This window comes from Lathyrus oleraceus, chromosome 6 (genome assembly GCF_024323335.1).
Source record: "Lathyrus oleraceus cultivar Zhongwan6 chromosome 6, CAAS_Psat_ZW6_1.0, whole genome shotgun sequence".
Taxonomy (NCBI): domain Eukaryota; kingdom Viridiplantae; phylum Streptophyta; class Magnoliopsida; order Fabales; family Fabaceae; genus Lathyrus; species Lathyrus oleraceus.
Window position 1 is genome coordinate 21,614,074 of NC_066584.1, and position 20,459 is coordinate 21,634,532.

The 20,459-nt window shown below is 33.9% G+C and overlaps 2 protein-coding genes across 2 annotated transcripts; both read left to right on the plus strand.

The window, feature by feature from the left end:
• Nucleotides 1–3,086: 3,086 nt before the first annotated feature.
• On the plus strand, nucleotides 3,087–9,821 carry LOC127097331 (guanine nucleotide-binding protein alpha-1 subunit). Its single transcript, NM_001426967.1, has 14 exons — nucleotides 3,087–3,492; nucleotides 4,162–4,340; nucleotides 4,444–4,516; nucleotides 5,276–5,313; nucleotides 5,407–5,496; nucleotides 5,656–5,733; nucleotides 5,824–5,931; nucleotides 6,047–6,148; nucleotides 7,546–7,601; nucleotides 8,628–8,762; nucleotides 8,840–8,933; nucleotides 9,020–9,079; nucleotides 9,161–9,240; nucleotides 9,329–9,821. Exons 2-14 carry the CDS (start codon nucleotides 4,254–4,256, stop codon nucleotides 9,504–9,506), a joined length of 1,179 nt encoding a protein of 392 aa, NP_001413896.1. The 5' UTR covers nucleotides 3,087–3,492; nucleotides 4,162–4,253; the 3' UTR covers nucleotides 9,507–9,821.
• A 2,754-nt stretch (nucleotides 9,822–12,575) lies between these two features.
• On the plus strand, nucleotides 12,576–17,079 carry LOC127097332 (fatty-acid-binding protein 2). Its single transcript, XM_051035825.1, has 10 exons — nucleotides 12,576–13,267; nucleotides 13,751–13,973; nucleotides 14,726–14,801; nucleotides 14,934–15,036; nucleotides 15,333–15,401; nucleotides 16,018–16,054; nucleotides 16,145–16,219; nucleotides 16,308–16,359; nucleotides 16,491–16,535; nucleotides 16,642–17,079. Exons 1-10 carry the CDS (start codon nucleotides 12,795–12,797, stop codon nucleotides 16,737–16,739), a joined length of 1,251 nt encoding a protein of 416 aa, XP_050891782.1. The 5' UTR covers nucleotides 12,576–12,794; the 3' UTR covers nucleotides 16,740–17,079.
• The last annotated feature ends 3,380 nt before the right edge of the window (nucleotides 17,080–20,459 follow it).

Below are 20,459 nucleotides of genomic sequence, written 5' to 3' on the forward strand. Positions count from 1 at the left end.
TAAATAATTGTGAAGTAAACCTTAGGACATGATTCCAATGTTTTGATAAAATGCTTGTTATGAATCACGTTGTAAATGATGAATGATTATGTAAATTGTAACACCTTAAACAACCCCTGACACTTACTCATAAAATATGTGGAAATTTTAATTAAAACAATACACTCATAGAGGTGTCACAATTCTCTACATAAAGTATATTTACTCAACAATTTAATAAAGCAGCGAAATTCATTCATGAAGACTCAACATACTTCAGTTAATCCTTGAAAACTCATAAAACAACTTCAAATAACCATAGAGTTTTAAAAAATCAAACACCTCTCAATATAACATCAACGACAATCCCATCCCAGTGTTACAGTATTCAAAGGGACACTTGGAATTTCTAAACAACACCCAAGGTAAACGATAAAATGCGAAGAAGGCCACTAACGCCCTCTTCCAAGGTGATCAATCGGTAAGGCTTCTTGGTCCTTACCTGAGTATCTACATCACAAACATAAAACACCACAAGAAAATAGACGAGGGTGATAATTCATTCGTATAAGCTAACAAAGCTTAAAACATCGATGGTAGTACAATCAACATAAATAGTATTCACCTTAGTGACATACAGTCTCTCTTTGAAACCAAATACCATTTTTATTTGGACTTCCAAATATACCATTTTAGGATAATTGTCCACCTTTGTACCAAAAGATGTTTGCCTTGATACCAAATACTTAATTCTCCTTGTTTTCGGCTCAACCATATATAGTGGTACCATACCTTAGGCCCCCCACATATTGGTTCATGTCACCTTTACTCTTAGGTACAAATACTATTTCCTTTATGGATTCCAATAATACCCTTACCTTTGATTCCCAATCATACCCTTCCATCACTTTTACTCAATCTTTCAATTCTTTCTACATTAACTATTATTCTCTATCACTCCATTCATTTTCCATTCACTATTTACTATATTCATTAAAAACATTGTAGCTTCATTCACTTCATTTGATATACTTTCTCTTTGAGTCAAATACATTCGTCTGCGTTATATACGAAGTAACCCCGATGTCCATATACCATAGATCATCAGAAGGAGAAATCCATAATGAACACACAACACCCTGGATGTTTGTTAGAGCATACTGAGAGGAACCCCGATGACTGGCCTAGTACGGTGCAGTGGCCGCTACATGAGTTTGATGATTTGGATATTGCCCAAGAATACTAGCTTGGTTGTTCGAGTTTCTGGTTTTTGGGTACGAACATGGCATAATGGACTAATGTTACTGTCACAGTAGAAATTTCCATTGCTGATTCTTGTTGGTATATGATGGATAAGTCCATTGATGTTCTTGATGTAGATAGGGTAGTAAAATCCACTATGGATCTCGAGGGTGACTACCACCGCATCCATTATTCTGTCCTTAGCCACAATAGCCACGACCATTACCTCCTATGCCGTGATTTATATTACCTCTTCTACAGTTGTTGCAGTTTGAAGGTGTAGGAGTCGATGCATCAATGTGTGAGGCGATGAAGGCAACATTGTTAGTGGTGCTGACTGCCTTTTTTGCTATGGTTGTTTTTTCTAAGATGATCATTGATCGTGCTTTGTAAAAGGGTGGAAGAGAATCATTGTGACAAATTTGAAACCATACAATAACATAGACATCAATTAGGCCTCAAATGAGTTGAAGAACCAAACATTCATTGGAGACATGAGCCCCAACATTAGATAATTGGTCGGAGAGGAATTTGAGATGATGACAACAAGAGGAGGCATTCGAGAATTATTCCATATGAGCGCGTGAAAATTCCTGCTCTAGGTAAAGAGTCATATAATTTTTGTTGTCATTTAATATGTAAAAAACACGTTCCAAGCAAGTTATGCGCTAGAGCCATGTTCAATCATGGTATGACATTAGAAATTGTGGTGTATATCCATTGTAACACGACCACATCAAGGCGAAGTCAGAGTTCAAGATCGGTCTTTGAGAGAGGGAGCCATGTATATGATCAATCACTTGATAAACACGAACATGAATTTTGAATAATTCGGACCATGTATTATACAATCCTTTTTTAATACTTAGTGTGATTTTGATGAAGTTTGTGATACCGGGCACAATTAAAGTAAGATGAATAGGAGTAGGCGTGAGAAGAGTGAGAGGCTGAGATTAAACCAAAAAATTATTGTTACTGGAGTGGGTGGGAGAATCATTGTTACTTTCGTCGGTCATGTGAGAAGGGAGATGAAGACGAAGCGATTGAGAAATGAGGGGGGAGGAGAGGCGATTTAGAGATTATAATTAAGGGGGGAAGGGTGACACTAGAATTTAGTGGGAGAGATCAGTTCCAAAGCTTAATGATACCATGTTAGATGGATGAATATTGATTATGTCTTCTCATTGATATGAATATTACTCCCTTCGTCCCTTTTTAAATGTCAATTTCTTGATAAATTTTTGTTTCTTTTTAATTGTTATTTGCAAAGTTCAATGTAATATTAAATGCATTTTTGTCAAAATTATCCCTATATAATTATTACAGAGAAAAAAAAAGTAAAATGAATGTAATATATAATTAAGGATATTATAGATAAAATGAAAATTATTATTTGAAAAGTAACAATAATGATTAACTTTCTTGATATGTGTAAAAAGTAAAAAAATAACACTTAAAAAAATAAAGGAGGGAGTATATATACATGAATATATTTGTAATAGTTCTCAATAATTTTATCTTTAATAATCCTGTTCATATTAAATAATTATTTAAAGTAAACTCTAATAATATTCTTTTTATATTTATATAATCTAATAGAATTTAACACCGTAATTGAGTCAAAATGGGCACAATAATTGGACATTAAATAAAAAAAGAAAGAAAAATGTGTTTTGAAAGATAGTTAAAGAAAAGATAGTGATAGAAGAATAAGACCACTTACCTTTTACTTTGAATAACCAACCATCCGCATCTAGAAACTCTGGTCGTAAAGTGCACCGATTCAAACTTCAAATATAACAAAGTCATTCAAACATGAAAGAAACAAAATTAGCATGTGTCATGTATATTCGTATAGTATAATAGTACTATATACGTATTCTTGTGTACGTATCCGTATAAAATTATTAGTATCTCGCCAACAGAGAAGACAGACACACAGTAGAAAAAGTGTTGTCACTCATACAACACTGCTTACCTGTGTTTCCTGTCTTTTTCCAATCTTTGACCCAACGAAACAACAACCCTTACAATCACCACCTTTCGGCGCTCTTTTTCTTTTATCCCATTTTTTTCCTCCACGCACCCCCTTTTTTCTCATTATTTCTTTTCACACCCTCATCAACCACCACCACCATATATGTTTTTCTCTTCCCATTATTGCCAACAGTATATGCAAATCAAAACCATATCATAAAAATTTCTTTTTTATTTTCATTATTATTATTATAACTGAACCTGCATCACTCAAATCTAACAACACACTTTCAGGTAAACCTACTTTTTAGTTTATGTGATTGATTTTGCAATTGTAACTAGATCGAGATGCTGGATTATTCATTTGTTTTTTTTTTCATGAATTTTGTGATTGTGTAATCTTGCATTTGATTAGGGTATCATTTTGGACTCTTTAATTAGTGTTTGTTAACTTTCATGGACTAATTGCACTTTGCATGCTTTTAATACAACTTGTTAGGGCTTAATAAATTGATGATTTTTTTGGGGAATTTTTATCTTCCTTTGATAAAAAGTAGCAGCAGATAGTTGATTGTGGAAGAACTTAAATTGAATTAGTAGTTTTGTAATTAATATTAGTATTTTTTTCTTTTCAATTAAGATAGTAAGGGGGAAATTCAGAAAGAAAAATGACAAGTTATAAGTTATAAGATATAAGCTCAAACATTACTTGAAGTAGTTTATAAAAAAAGCACTATAAGCTAGTAATAAAAGCTCTAAGCTTTCGAGAAATATTGTTACTAAATAGGTCTATCGACATATGAGTTTATAAGCTATAAGCTCGAAAATTGGCATTGCCAAAATGAAGGTTTGTTATCAGAAAGGGCTTTTCTTTTTTCTTTTTGTGTTGAGATAATTAGCCTTCATCGTCTCCTCTTTTTGTTTTTCTTTTTGATCCTGACACTAAGTTGGTTTTCTTGTTAGGTGAAATCAAGTTGATTATTGTGTATACATATATTAGAGAAGGGCATTGAATTACAGTGTGATTTCTGCGGGAGCTTGAGTAGTCATCTTCTATGCTGTGTTTTGTAACAGAAAATATGGGCTTACTCTGTAGCAAAAGTAACCGTTACAATGATGCCAAAGCTGAAGAAAATGCACAGGTCATTTATACGGCTATACTCAACTGAGTATATACTTTTTAAGTTCTTGATAATCTAAGTGTTACACAGGCTTTAGTTTCATAAAGGTTATATGCATTTGCAGACTGCAGAAATTGAAAGAAGAATAGAGTTAGAAACAAAGGCTGAAAAGCATATTCAGAAACTTCTACTACTAGGTATACATTTTATCGACAGTTTTCTTTTAATTTCAGTCTTATATGCTTAATGTTTCACCAATACATTGTAAAGTTGGAATTAATCAATTCTGGAATCTAGAATTTATGAATAAGGACACTTGCCAGATTTTGAAGGAGTGTCTATCGTTTATAAGTATTTCCTGCTGGAAATCGAAGTGTTTCCAAACACAATGATGTGATGTATCCTTATTAATCATTTGATTTTTTTTGTCTCTTTTATTGAGAAAATCAGAAAACGGTCATCTTTGCAGCATAAGGTGTTTTACTATATTATGAAAAAAGGTTATTCAACTTCTGATTGAGGGTTACTTGATTCAGAATTTAACATGCACTTTAGATATAAATCCATTTAGGAGCTTTCTTCTAACAGTCTTAAGCTTTTGGGATAGTTGGTCATTGACATATTAAGCTTTTGACCAAGTGGTGATGAGTTTGATCCCTGCTGCTTCCATTTTCTGAACAAGATTTTGTAGCAGAAAATGTTTTATTCTTGATGGTTGAGTAAACTATTTGTATACTCAGATTTTTAGGATTTGAAATAACTGATCAAAATGGATATTGGATTTTCCTTATTTATTGTGACAGCTTCTTCTTTTAAGTGATCTATCCTGTTGTTGAGAATAATTGCATATTCATTTGATTGAATCATTTATGCAATAGTCTCTTATTTGGTTACTTGCTTACTTTTGTAATTTTCATGGTGCACTTATTTAAACTTTTCAACGACCTGTTTTTTAGGAGCTGGAGAGTCGGGGAAGTCCACAATATTTAAGCAGGCAGGAAAATGCATTTTCTCCATATCTTAGCAATAGCTTTGTATATAAATATTTATACTTGATTATTGATTTTTGTTTGTCTATAACATGCAGATAAAACTTTTATTTCAAACTGGCTTTGATGAGGCAGAGCTAAAAAGCTATCTACCAGTCGTTCATGCTAATGTATATCAGACAATAAAAGTACGCAATACTTGAAAGGGTGTGTTGATTATTTTTCTCTTAAAAATAAAGTGTTTGTAGTGTCCACTGTTAGTAGTTACTGTTTTCTGTGAATTGTGTTTTGATTGACCTGGCCGAGAAAACTGTCATTCTTATTATGTAATTGACGTGTTTATACAGTTACTTCATGATGGATCGAAGGAGTTTGCACAGAATGATGTTGATTTTTCGAAGTATGTTATATCTACTGAAAATAAGGTAATTCAACGTTATTGCCTCTTTTGCTTTTTGTCAAACTTTTATGTCAATTTTCGTCTAAATTCAAAAGCTTTTGTATTGCTGTGATAGGACATTGGTGAAAAGTTATCAGAAATTGGTGGCAGACTGGATTATCCACGTCTCACCAAAGAACTTGCACAGGAAATTGAGAGTATGTGGAAGGATGCTGCAATTCAGGTGGCTAAATTGCAATTCAGTTTTAATTCTGCTCTTTAGTCCTTCATTGTTTTTTCGATATCAGTTAATGTTGGAAACCTTCATTAGTATGAACCACATGCTTTACTTTCTGTAGGAAACATATGCCCGTGGTAATGAGCTCCAAGTTCCGGATTGTACGCACTATTTCATGGAAAATTTGCAGAGGCTGTCTGATGCAAATTATGTTCCAACAAAGGTATTCAATAATTAGCAGGCCATTGTTTTCTTGCATTGATTTTAAAGCATATTCCTAATTTCACGGCCTATAATTTTGTCTACATATGTTGCACCGTTGGTCTTGGGAAATTGAAAGACCCCTCAAGATAAAAAGTTCCATAGTTTAAGTATGTCAGGTCCATCGTACAAAATAACAAGCACATAAATGAAGGTGCAAACTATTAGGTTAAAGTATGGTGGAGGAAATGCAAGAATACTTTTGGGGTAAATTGTGATAGAAAAACACCTATCAAACTAAAGGGAAAATTTAATGCACTATATGACTTGTAGAGATTTGTGGGGCTAAATGCTAGGTGGTAAACAGCCACTAAGAAGTTAAGTACAATGTTGGAAAAACGATAATTCTGATAACCTACCCCGTCTCTAAATATAGTATTAAATTTATTGTCAATTTGTATAGTTTTACTAGTTTATCTATTATGAGAGAGAATTAGTTAATGTTTGCATAAGAGTATTTCTTACATATTGCAGAAAAACATGTAAACATAATTAGAGGTAGGTTGGTATTTAAATATTTAGTGCACTTACATAGACCAGTATTGTCAAATAGCAGCTACAGTGTTACAGAACTTGAACATATCTGATGTTGTCCCGTGATGCGCTATTTAGTACGAAGGGTTGTCAAATAGCGGCGGTACAGCATTGTAGCATAGCGGAGTTTGAACAAACCACTATTTTTTGTGATCCATGATTGATAACGGTGATAACACCAAGGGAGACTAAGAAAAGCTATATGTCAAACTATTAAGAATGATTCCTCTTGATATAGTCTGTCATTAGTCATATGTGAATAGTTATATTGCATTGTAGCATCATTTGATCTATGTAGTTAACCATACTAATCGAAGAAAGGCTTGTGATATTAATGTTTATGTTGTGGATATGATTTATTTCCTCTCGTTGGGTGTAGGATGTTTTATTTTCTAAATGTTTCAGATTTGAGGGCTCAGTCATTTAGTTTTCTTCTCTTCTCTTTTTGCCTTTTGTTGGTGTACCATTTAGAGTGCATGGGTCCCACCTTACAACAAATGACTATTCTATTTTGTAATTGATAAAAAGTGAGTATAAGGGACTAAAAAGCATAATTGTTGTATTTGTTTTTATCAAGTGCGGTTTTGTCTCATGAGTAATTAGTTGAATGTCAGTCTGTTCTGAATGGCTTTACTGTCTTACATTATTCTGCAAAAGTAACCTGATGCTGAATTGCCAATTTAGCTGACCAAAATACTGAACATTTCTTGAAAACTCATCAATTTTATTTTTTTAATTTCATGTTGTAGTCATTTATGCATAAAATTTGAAATGATTGTCATGTCATGAATCTACTAAACTTGTCCATCTGTTATACAACTTCAGGAGGATGTCTTACTTGCCAGAGTTCGTACTACCGGTGTTGTAGAGATCCAGTTCAGGTAAACATGACAATCAACTTTATTTGCCATGCTGAAATGACTCAGAAATGCTTATTACTGTCCCCATTTTGCTCTCTTGGTCCTTTAGTATTACCTAGTTTCCTTGCATTTATTCACTTTCTCTAAAGAAGAGAGCAAGTAAACCCTCAAAACGCTGATGTAGTCTATGTAGCACTGAAACTTGAGATTGAAGGCTTCTCTAGTGTTCGACACGACATGGACACCGAGACATGATTATATTCAATCATTCACTTTTCTCAAATTATCACCAAAGTTGATGTGTCAGTGTCAGTATTGAGTATGGTATCTGTGTCGGTGTCTATGCCTCATAATCTGCAGTCTATTCAAAAGAAGTTTCTTTATGAATTAACTAGATATCTCCACATTCGGTTTAAAATACATGATTCTAGGAGTTTACTTGCAACTTTTGCGTTTGACGATAATAGAATGGGCCAGTGTTGCTTCTTTCTATGTTGTGTTTCAAAGGATCATGATTTGCTATTTTGTTTAGTTTCTGATCTCTTCTTGTTGAAAGCTTCCTCTTAAGATGGACTGTGGTTTCATTTTTATCCGGTTTTTTTCGTCTGTTTATGATTAAGGTTGCTGGATTTTTACTGAATCGGGGGTGTGTGATTCAGGGGAGTGCTAGTTGCCTGAATTCTCTGGCAAGATTTGAGCCGTGTTCTTAGTCTTATTGTTTGCCGGGTTTACTATACTATTCTTATCTTGGAGGAGTGTTAAAAAAGATTATTACAAAGATTGTTTGTGGGGTTTACTATACTATTCTTATGCTTGCTTATTGTTTTATATATTTGTCAAATAATCATTGCCAGTAATTCTGGTATGAAGGACAAATCATGCTGGTCTTAATGTATTTGTGATTCAAGCCACCTTTATTATTTGAAGCAGGGCGTGATCTTGTTATTCTGCCATTATACCGTCTCCTCACCCTTTCTTTATCATAGTATAGCATACATACAAGAATAACTCAAGAACTTAATCGGCATGTCTTTGTTCTTTTGACAGCCCTGTTGGAGAAAACAAGAAAAGTGGTGAAGTCTATAGACTGTTTGATGTCGGCGGCCAGAGAAATGAGAGGAGGAAATGGATCCATCTGTTTGAAGGAGTTTCCGCTGTAATATTCTGTGTTGCGATTAGCGAGTATGGCACCATTTGACTCTTTTAATTAGAAAAGTTGTAAAGCTGAAGAAAGTGCTAACATCTCGCATAACTTGCAGATACGATCAAACACTTTTTGAAGATGAGAACAAGAACAGAATGATGGAGACAAAGGAACTTTTTGAATGGGTCCTGAAGCAACAATGTTTTGAGGTTTATATTACTTCACTTTAACATCTAATACAATTATATGGAAATTTCCTGTTTCAGAAGATAACGATGTCTTTCTTTTTTCACAGAAAACATCCTTCATGTTGTTTTTGAACAAGTTCGACATATTTGAGAAGAAGATCCTGGATGTAAGACTCATTCTTAACATCGTACATTTTGTCAACGTTGGATGCTATTTTTGTTTTAGTCTAATGTTTTGTATTATGCAGGTCCCACTTAATGTATGTGAGTGGTTCAAAGATTACCAGCCAGTTTCAACCGGGAAGCAAGAGATCGAGCATGCATACGAGTAAGTAACTTAATTATCGCCTTAGGCGTTGAAGACTTACTACAGATTCAAGGGAAATAGTTTTTCATAACAAACTCTTTTTTTTCAGGTTTGTGAAGAAAAAATTTGAGGAATCATATTTCCAGAGCACTGCTCCGGATAGCGTAGACCGCGTGTTCAAAATCTATAGGACCACTGCACTTGATCAGAAGGTTGTGAAGAAGACATTCAAGCTCGTTGACGAGACTTTGAGACGAAGAAATCTCTTTGAGGCTGGCTTGTTATGACCAGTGAATGAGTCATGTTTTATAAGAGGGATAAAGTGTTTTTTATAGTGAAGAGGTGAGATCAGATTTTGGGTATACTAAACATTAAATCGATTTGTTGATTTTATTTCTAGTAAAATCTTGTTGGAGTGAGTGGATGGAGAAAAGCCTTTATATAGTGATCTTCACACTCATCTTCAAAGGGTAAATTTGTTTCAAGATTTGATATCATGATTTGTGATTATGTTTTTATAGACTGAAAATCAACAATGATATGAAGTATTTCACATATGCTATTAATATTTATGATTATTAGTAATGCTACTTTGCACACAAGTCTAAGCGTATTTAAGTGAATTTAGCTATTTCTTCCAATAGGAGGTAATCTTATTTGAGAAACGCGCTTGCCACATTGTGGACTCTAGGTTAGTTGGTAAACATTTATGAGATGTGCATGTTAAGCGATTCTAAATTCTAGAGATGTAGAATTGATTTTGAATGGTTTTGAGGTGTTTGGATTCTTTAAAGTAGAATTGATTCCGCCTCTAGAATTGATTTTACTTGAATCTATAAGTTGTAGCTTTGAATTTAAATGTGATTGTTACACTGAAAGTTGTTCAATTCACTATTTACATAAATATATAAAAACATAAATAACTTTACATTTAAGTCACTTTTAATCATAATCAATTTTAAAAAATCAATTCATTCTAAACCAATTTTTGTTATCACATATTAGAATACACATTATCTATCTTATTTGAGAAGCATTTTTTGTTGGAATAAAAGTCAAGACATTGAGTAATTTCGAATCAATCTTGATGAACAAGATTTAATCGCACTGATTGAATTCTCCCTTGTTCTTCACTCTTCACTTGAGTGAATTAACCAATCTTGATTGCAAGATTGTATCGCTGAATTCTCCTTTGTTCTTCACTCTTCACTTGAGTGAATTAACCAATCTTAGTTGCAAGATTGTATTATTGTATAATGGTGATGAAAAACAAGAAAAGAAGATTGAATTGAGAAGGAAAGAGTTAGAGTTTATCGAGAGAAGGAAGAAGATGAATTTTCTGCAGAGTTCCTCTCTGTTTACAAACTATGATTCTTTATTCTTTTGCAATTGTAAAATTCAAACATTTAGGTGTTTACAATAATAGGGGTTACTCCCTATTTATAGGTTTTGCTTGCTTGCTCCTTAAGCAAAGTCCAAAAACAAAAATTCAAAATACCTAATTCTGCCAACACTACAAAATTAGGTTTAAGACCAAATCCATGTCCAGTCTAACTCCACGAGACTTCGACACTCACACAATTTCGACACGGCATTTCGATGACAACAGACTCTGTCAAAAATACTATTTTGACACAAAGAATTACAATTCAATACACCACCTAATTCATTGTGTCTAAATTATCTATATTCATCATAGACTTTAACTTTTTGAACACTTCAACCTGCACTCCTTTCGTCATGATATCTGCAATCTGATTCTCATTTCTGCAGTATTTCAAATTCAGCTTCGCTTCTGCTACCTGCTCTCGAAGATAACAGACCCTCATTTCGTTGTGCTTGCTTCTTTCATGCACTATCAGATTCTTCGCCAAATTGATAAGACATGCTGTCGATCTTCATGGTAATTGCTCCATGATTCTTCCCTGTAATCTCTTTGACCAAATTCACCATCTACGTTGCTTGACATGCAAAAAGAGAATCAGCTATATATTTTGCTTCACATGATGATAATGCTACTACTGATTACTTTCTTGAACTCCAAGCAACTGGTGCACCACCTAACATAAACACATAACCAACTGTGGATTTTCTATCCTCAACATCACTACACCAATTTGAGTCGGTGTAGCCCACTAATTTTCACTTTCCCTTCATCAGCTGCAGGAAACGAAATTCCATAGTCGAGAATTCCTTTCAGATATCTTAGTATCCTCTTCGTCGTTGCTAGGTGTGATACCTTTGGTTTCTGCATGAATCTACTTACCATACCTACATTGTATGCTAGATCACACCTTGTGTGACAAAGGTATCGAAGTGATCCAATGAGTCTTCTATACTACGTTGGATCGACATCATCTTCATCTGTGTCTTACGACAATTGCAATTTGAGTTCAGCTGAAGTCAGAGTTAAGTTTCAATCTTGCATCTCAAATATCTTGAGTATTTCGCCCGTATATCTTCTTTGGTGCATCATCAAGACTCTACTACTCTTGTAGAATTCAATGACATGGAAATATGAGAGATTTCTCAAAGTCTGACATTTCAAACTCCTCACTTAGGTCATGTTTGAAATCTTCGATCCCCTTCTTGCAACTTTCTGTTATCAACAGGTCATCAACATAGAAATATAATATAAGCAATTCACTATTACTTCTTCTTACATATACTCCATGCTCAGTTGTGCAGTTCAAAAATTCCTTTTTCCTTAAAAAGCTATCTATCTACTTATTCCAAGCTCTTGGAGCTTGCTTAAGTCCATACAAAATTTTATACAGCCTGTATACCTTGACCAAGACCCTTGACACATGGATTTCAAGATCTCATATCCAAACTCAAAATCACTTCTTACAAACCCCTATTAGAGTCATGTCAGCTTCTATATTAAGTGTTTGTCTTTTGTATGCATATATAAATGTTAACATGTATCACTTTAACTCAAGAATACAATGAGAATTTTCATGGAGAGCTCTCTCTATTATTTCTAACATGTGATAACATGTTTGATGAAACATTTTTATGTCTAATGCATAGAGACTTTTAAATAGTGTATATTACCACAAAAATGATATAAGATAAACTTTGACTGTTTTAGACTTTAGGGTTTCTCGTTAGTAGTATTTCCAATACGGGTAGTATGTGTTGTATGCTTACTATGTTTCTTATAACTTATAAATGTTAAAAAATGGTTATGTTGTTCAAATACATCAGATAAACTACATAAATAATACCTCTCCAAAATTTGGAGATACGATACGTATTATTGTACCCAAACTCTTGTACGTCTCTCCAACAAAGTACAGTGTATGAAAGTATTACGCCACTATTTATTTTATTGTGGGACAGAGTCAAACCCATGTGAGGCCGGTTGCGAACTTGCGACTAAATTGTACTCCTCCTTCGTACTAGAAGTAATTACCAAACGCGCTTTTTCATTTCATATTCGCATTTATATAAAACTGCTTTTGATTCCACCGCGCTTTTCCCTTCCATAAATCACACCCAACGAATATTCCCTTTCATTTCCTTTTCGCTTTCTCCCCCATTTCATTCCAATCGAATCAACACTTTCACAAATGAAGAACGATTGGTTACCATGGATGGATTCAGATCCAGACTTATTCCCATTAGAACCATTCATCAACAACTTTCTACGCTCTCATTTCCTACAATCCTTTATACAAAACTCTAGAACCTTCCACGTTCCAGGAACTTCGGCAATCGAAGAGACCTTTGGCCGCGTATCGAAATTCGCCGGCGCGGTGTTGTTTTGGGTTTCCGGTGGTGGATCGAATGCCTGTGGCGGTTCTCTTCGATTTGGAGGCGGTTCTGGTAATATGAATATGAAGGTTAAGCCTGTGATTGGTAATAATGTGGCTGGGTTTGGGTTTCCTTTTGGTTTTAAATCAAAGAGGAAATCTTCTGAACGTGTGACTTTGGGGAAGATTTCGAGTTCCTTGGTTAGCTTGTTTTGGAGAGAAGCTAAAAGGATTCAATCATGCTCTGTTTTGTCGCTTGCTGCAGCTTTGGTGCCGCCAATTCAAAACTTGTATGTCACATATTATGATTTAATTTTTGAAACAATGTTATGATGGTGAAATGTGATCATATATGTTTGTAGTAAATGCTGCCTCTGAAAATATAGGAAATTAAGAAAGTTTGTAGTAGTATTAATTGATGCTGTTTAGATACGGAAGTAGTAATTGTTAGTAACCTGAAAGTGAATGATATTGATACTTATTTGATTGATTTTTTTTTTTGGATGTATTACTATTTGGATGAGTTATCTTTAGTGGAGTAGAATGGAAGTGATTGTAGTGTGATAGATTATGGCGGTTAAGCTTGAAAAAAATTGATGTGAATATTTAGTTGATTGAACTTTTTTGGCTCTGTTTGGATATTTGATCATGAGTAAAATAGAATGGAAGTGGATGAAATGGAATATATTTATCCCTTAAGAGAAAGAGAGAGGGTCCGTTTATGTTTTTACAGATTTTTCCTTTTTCTTATTGTGTTTTAATTTTGCTTCTAGGTCATCAAAACTACTATCTGGGCCAATGCAGGATCCTGATATGCAAATACATGGAAGCATGGACCAACTGCCTAAGGAGGTTGAGCGCCAAAGATGTCCTCGCCTATCAATTTCTGAGTTGAACCTAGCCAACTCTACCATGGAACCTAAAACAGGCATTGAATTTCCTGTGGTTCTGGATAGTTTATCAGCGGGAGAGCAGAGTTCCCGCTCTGATGCCGAGGTTAATATCTGTTTTACTATTCTTCTTTGTTGGCTATTCTAGCCCTTTCCGCTGTTGAATCATGTATTTCTCGATCGACCACACACTAGTTTTGACTTTTGAGTGTTACTTCGATACTCTTGCTAGATTCTTTCTTTTTTGCTGCCTAGTGGTTATTTCTGGTTTAATACATAGTTGATTAAATATATGCTTAGCTGGTGTTTTGGAGTGGAAACATTGAAGCAAGAGATGAGAAAAATGAAGGTAAATATTGGATTGATTTTCTAAGAAAAGAAGCATTGAAAATCTAGAAAAGAAAAACATACGTAAAGAAGAAAAGGGATAAGATACAGTTATATTAGAAAAAATGATATTGTTGTGGACAGGAATTGAGTGAACAATGATTTGAGAAGGAATTGAAATTTACTGAGTCTCAAAATGACTTGTATATTAGCCAAGAGTTAATAAATCATAATCATGTAACTCGTCTGTCACCAGCCAACTAATTACCAATTACCAGTTTAACCACTCAACCGTTAGTACTAAATAGCTACTGAAAAATGACTTACAGTATAGTTAATACTTAATAGGCGGGAAGAGAAATGTAACTTTACTTCTCAGTTTCTGGCATAATATGTGGTTATTTGGTAATTTATACTATTAGTATTCATATCGTATTTGACTTTATTCATCTGCCTATCACTACATCATATGTTTGAAATTTCCATATTTACCTTCGTCTTCACATAATTCATCTTTTAAATTTGCATCAGGTCCTTGTTGGAACGGGATCTAGAACCATGACAATTGTTAAAATTAAGTCACTAAAGATCTATGCTTTTGGATTTTGTAAGTTTTTCTCTATACTTGAATTTTCCCATTTATTTTGAAGAGAAAAAGAAACATTATGGATTCTTGTTTGTGGTATTATTAGCAAAAGTTCCCCTTTTCATTGAATCACTCTTGGTTGTTATTCAACAGATGTTCACCCGAACTCCCTCTGTGAGAAGTTGGGCCCAAAATATGCATCAATTTCTGCAGATGAATTGAATGACCATAATGATTTCTACCAGGATCTTCTAAGGTTTCAAACATCTTGTGCTAACTTTTTTTTATGTGTTGTGCCTAAATTGTTATTGAATGCAAGTGCTCTTTCTTGGTGATGGTACTCGATTATATGTAATATTATAAAAAAATACCCGAGAGAACTTTGTGGATTTCTATGAAAATTCCTAGGTGGTATAAAAGAATGGGTTGAATCAATGATTAAATCTCCCCAAGCAGATTTTTGGCTGAATAATGTGTAGTGAGATATGTGAACTTGTGGTTATGGTATTAAATATTAATTTTGATGGAACTTTTGGGTTTTTACTTATGCAGGGAAGATATCAGTATGACTGTTAGGCTTGTCGTAAATTGCAAAGGGATGAAAATTAACAGCGTGAAAAAGTAAGTATTTTTACTCAAGTTACATAAATGTTTCATTGATTTTATATTTATGTTTTACCCTTTCCTTGTCGTAAATTGCAAAAGCATGAAAATTAACAGCATGAAAGAGTAGGCTAGTACTTAGTTTTCAAACACCAGAGCAACCACTAGTAAGAGAAAGGAATTTCTCTTTCTAAGAGTTCACAAAATGCAAGTGACTATCCATTATTCCCCTCATTCCTTATAACCACGTTCTTTCCTACTAACTACTAGTATTTGACTGCTCCACATTCTTGCCTTTCTCATTTTTTTCTTCTTACCTACTGACATACACCTTCCACTCCTTGAGCCTAGTAGAAGCAAGACCCTCATCCTGACCCAGTACTCTATCTCCTGCTTTTCTAATGCGGCTGTGCTGCAGCCATGGTATAGAGATGTTTGGCATATACATTTGATTTCCAGCCTTTGCATAGAGATGTTTGGCATGTACATTTGATTTCCAGCCTCGGCATAGAGATGTTTGGCATATATGTTTGATTTTATAACATTAAAATCGTCTGCAGGAAACTGATATATTTGATTTTATTAAATTAAAATCGCCTGCAGGAAACTGATATATTTTCTCTCTTCATTGCAGTGCTTTTGAGAAATCACTTAGAGCTCGACTAGTTAAGGTACTTTACCTCTTGAAAAATTATTTTTTAATGCTTCTACACTGGATTAGTTCTAACTTCAAACTTTTCACAAACCCCACTTTTGGTTAGACAAATCCATCTGCAGACTTTGATTGCCTTTGGACATTTGGTTCATACTTTACAGAGAATATCCCAATACCTTTGGTAAGTTATCAACAAATATGTTTCTTGCAATCATACTAAATAATTACCCATGTCATATAGTTACATTAGCTGTATTGCAATGTTGCAGGGAACAGTAATTGAGTTTAAACGGACAGTTGATGGGCGTCTGATTACTGAAAGTAAGCAATTCTTCGCTAGCATTTAAATTGACCTATGAAACTATGTCTATACTGTTTGCTTATCTTTCTGTAACTTGTATTATTGATAAATAGTGTTCACCCCTGAAAGTCTTATTTTTTTAACTCAACAGTTGGTGGCAGTTACGTTGGAAGTGTCCACAGCAAAGATTTGTGTCGTAAGTCATACTCAAACTTATGTATTGCACTAATTTGAATTCCTCTGTTTCTCTTGTAGACTCTAGAGTATCAAACTGAACAGGTTCAATTTTGTAAAACTTGTAGGGGCATTCTTTGACATGTACATTGGAGATCTCCCTGTGTGCGAACAAGCCAAGAAAGAGATTGGCATGAACATCGCAAATATGATTAGGAGTTGCTGAAACAATTCTTTTTCTTTCCAATTGTCCTGATTTTTAGAATGGATAATTGGAGGGCGGCATAGAATATATCCCCCAACCTATAGCAGAAGCAGTTGTTTCATGAATTTGATTTCAATGTGCTTTAAAATTGGCCAGAGTTACTTTTCAAGGTTTGTTCTTTTGAATCATAGAAATCATTAGGGTAGCTCAAGTTAGATTACTGTTAGAATTTTTCACTGTTCCTATTGATGTTGATAGGCATCTCTTTGATGCCTCTATCCTATGTTAGCTGTATAATCTTATTTTAGGGCACTTCTGGAGTTTTTCAATATTTTTATGGAAGTGGTTATTCACGTGTCTACATACATGAAGAGTATATATTTACTATAATAATATTGGTGATATTAAAATTTAAACATTTTAACAAGACAAAAAAGCTATCACTCCATGTTTTTACATATGCAAAGTAATCGACCTAATGTGTGTTAAAAAGTAGTGACTCGATAGTGATTTGAAGGTGTTATGAAGTTGCAAAGATTCTTGTAAGATGAAACGAGTAAGGTTGATAAAAATTATGTATGCTAAACATGACATGGGTTGCATTATGTGTGATGAATGAGGATGAAGATGGATTCTAGGCAAATGTAAGTGTATTTGCCCACATAATGTCTATGAACTCACGGTTTTTGTTGCAATGTGAACAATTGATGTATTTGCCTACATCATGTTTATAGAAGCTAGTTATGAACTCACCATTTTTGTTGACATGATTTCTGATCAAATGAACATGTTTCCATTATCACTTCTAATACATGTTCGATATAGGAGTAAAAGTTATGCGAGTGTTCGCTGTGAATTTTGACGAACAACCTCTGGTTTATCAAAACTTGTAGAATTGAGTTACTTGCAGGATCAACCACACAAATCCTACGACATGTGCAGATCTAAATGACTTTGAAGATATCTAGAACAACTTTCATATCTTTCATTTTGGTTCTCTAAATATTTTATGTCGAAAGATGTTGATTAAAACGTTCAAACAGATGTAAATTTGACAAGATAAGATAAATGACAGAAAGTAACTGACGAAAACATAAAGTGTCGAAAAGAAAGTGCAGGAAGATAATTGATTGGAAAACGTAAAAGGAATTTGTAAAGAACTTTAAACTTTATAAAATAAACTTTGAAGGAATTTGGTGTTTGTTTACACATACATGTTCCAAATATGACTCTTTTCTCTCACACGGGTACTTTGAGTATTTTCAGGAATTTTGTACAAATAAATTTTTCACACCTTTTTCGATAACAACTATCCTATTTATATACAAATAACATAACTGTTACTAACTACCAAATCCTAAAACTGTGACACATGGCTTTCTTCCTTTCGCCAGATGCTCCCACGCGTCTTCTGCCAAACGTCACAACTCTTTTGAATTTGAAATTTACACTTTACGTCGAAATGACGTCTTTCTCCAGGCTTTGTCGAATTGTTGAAATACTACAACATCCTCCATGTCTGTCAAAGGTGCCTTTCCATCTGCAGATATCTTGTCGAAATGTCGAAGCTTCAATTTTGTCGAAGTGTCGAACAACACTTATCAGCCAAACCGTTTATCCCATGTCATCATTTGTCGAAAGCGAGTCACTTAATTGGTAGAGGTAAATTTTTTAGAAGAAATAGACAACTACTTGTTGACTATTAGCACATCTCATCACTCATCAATTATTTTAATGAATTGCAGTCATTGGCTTGTTGTTTTTTATAACTTTCTTCAAGTTTCATAATGTTTTCATTTTTGAATTTCTTTATCAATTTCTTTATTGATGCATTTAATGGAAAAATCTTATATATAATACAAAATAGAGCAAGTAATGAAGGAACACAAATGAATTAGATTGATTGAGGGTGAATAAAATGGGGAAATCTGTTGTTTACTAAACTGTCTTTTTCTTTTACAAATAAATGCATTTTAGTGAGTTTACTATCATCTTTTAATAATAGATATATAGTTGATTAGTAGGACACTATCAAATAAGTCTTTTTAAGTTGAAAATTCTAAAAATGACATTAGGATAAAGATCAGTTGTAATTGGTTGTATCTACATTTCTCTTCAATTACATGCATCCCATTATAAAAGGTTGAGATTTACTGTTAAAATTGAAAGCTAGCTTGTTGTGCAGACGAATTCCCAAGCAAAATAAATTTTGATTTCTTAAATAACTCGTTTCAACAATATTAAGAAATGTTAGGCGCCTACATATCAGTTTACATTTAATATAAAAAGAAACTGGACATTCTATTCTTTGAAACCTGATGAAATACCAGACTTAAGAGGGGCATGATGAAGACTTTAACCGTTCACAATATCATTATCATGATGCATAAAAAATTTAAATTGCAATTCACCATATAATTAACATGATGCATAGAAAAATTTCGATTGTAAATAATGAAAAATACTAGAGACAACATTACAAACTATGGCAGTAACCCTTTTCTCCATTTTTATTTCCAGCACGAACCTCACCAATGTTGTTGATGGCGAAGAGTCAAAATCCCGCCATACCAACAACTTTGCGGCGCTGTTATTGTGGATTATGGCAGAAAAATACGCAATAGCGGGTGATATTTGCCATTGCCATGACGCCGCAATTTGATGAGAGTGACTATCACCAAGTTGTTGTGATTCTTCTTTGCTCCGTTTTGTCATGAAAATTTGACTTACTGAAGTGCTTTTTACTATGCCTTGGAAGGCTAAGATCTGCCTTGTTGCGTTTTAATTGTACAGTTGGTGGCATTTATGTTGGAAGTGTCCACATCAAAGATATGTGTCTTAAGTTATACTCAAACTTATGCATTGCACTAATTTGAATTCCTCTATTTCTCTTGTAGACTCCTATAGTATCAAACTGAACATATTCAATTTTGTAAAACTGGTAGGGGCATTCTTTAACATGTACATTGGAGATTTCCCTGTGTGCGAACAAACCAAAAAAGAGATTGGCATGAACATCTCAAATATCATTAGGAGTTGCTGAAACAATTCTTTTCCTTTCCAATTGTCCTGATATTTGGAATCGATATTTGTGTCGAAGTGAAGTGATTCAAGTGCGGTAACCGGTTACCACGAGTTGGTAACTAGTTACAACTAAGATTGATATGTTTTTCAGTAGTAGAAATTTAAAGTTTTCGAAGTTGTAACCGGTTATCATAAATGATGTAACCAATTATCACCGAAGTTGAATTAATTTGCTTTATTTTCAGTGTTAGGTGTAAGCGGTTACATGTTTTGGTTAAACCGATTACAAACCCGAGTTTTTACATTTTCTATTATTGTACTTGATCAAACTGCATTCCAATCGTTTTGTAACATGTATATAAGTTCTTAGGGTGCACTCTCATCCTGGTTAATGAAAAACTTCATTCTCAACCCCCTCCCCCCCCTCTCTCTCTCAATTCTCATATTTCACTCTCCACATCCAAAATTTATCTACCTTTATTTCACCGACTTTATGGTTGCTTGCTCTAACATTTGACATCAAAAATCTGGTTCAGATCCACAAACACCTTGTATGCAACATGAATTCAGTTTTCAACGAAAGAATCTCTGCAAATTTACTCATTCTTGATGAGATGAACTACGACAAGTGGTACAAGCAAATGAAGGTGTTGTACACAAGGTGTGTGGCATGTTTCTTAATATTTCAATATTCGCTTTCTTATTGTGTTGATCAGC

Coding starts and splice junctions, on each gene's coding strand:
- LOC127097332 (XM_051035825.1), top strand. CDS start 12,795: ATGAAGAACGATTGGTTACCATGGATGGATTCAGATCCAGACTTATTC. Junction 13,974..14,725: donor GTTCCCGCTCTGATGCCGAG/GTTAATATCTGT, acceptor AATTTGCATCAG/GTCCTTGTTGGAACGGGATC. Junction 15,037..15,332: donor TTCTACCAGGATCTTCTAAG/GTTTCAAACATC, acceptor TTACTTATGCAG/GGAAGATATCAGTATGACTG.
- LOC127097331 (NM_001426967.1), top strand. CDS start 4,254: ATGCTGTGTTTTGTAACAGAAAATATGGGCTTACTCTGTAGCAAAAGT. Junction 6,149..7,545: donor CAAATTATGTTCCAACAAAG/GTATTCAATAAT, acceptor ATACAACTTCAG/GAGGATGTCTTACTTGCCAG. Junction 9,080..9,160: donor TTGAGAAGAAGATCCTGGAT/GTAAGACTCATT, acceptor TGTATTATGCAG/GTCCCACTTAATGTATGTGA.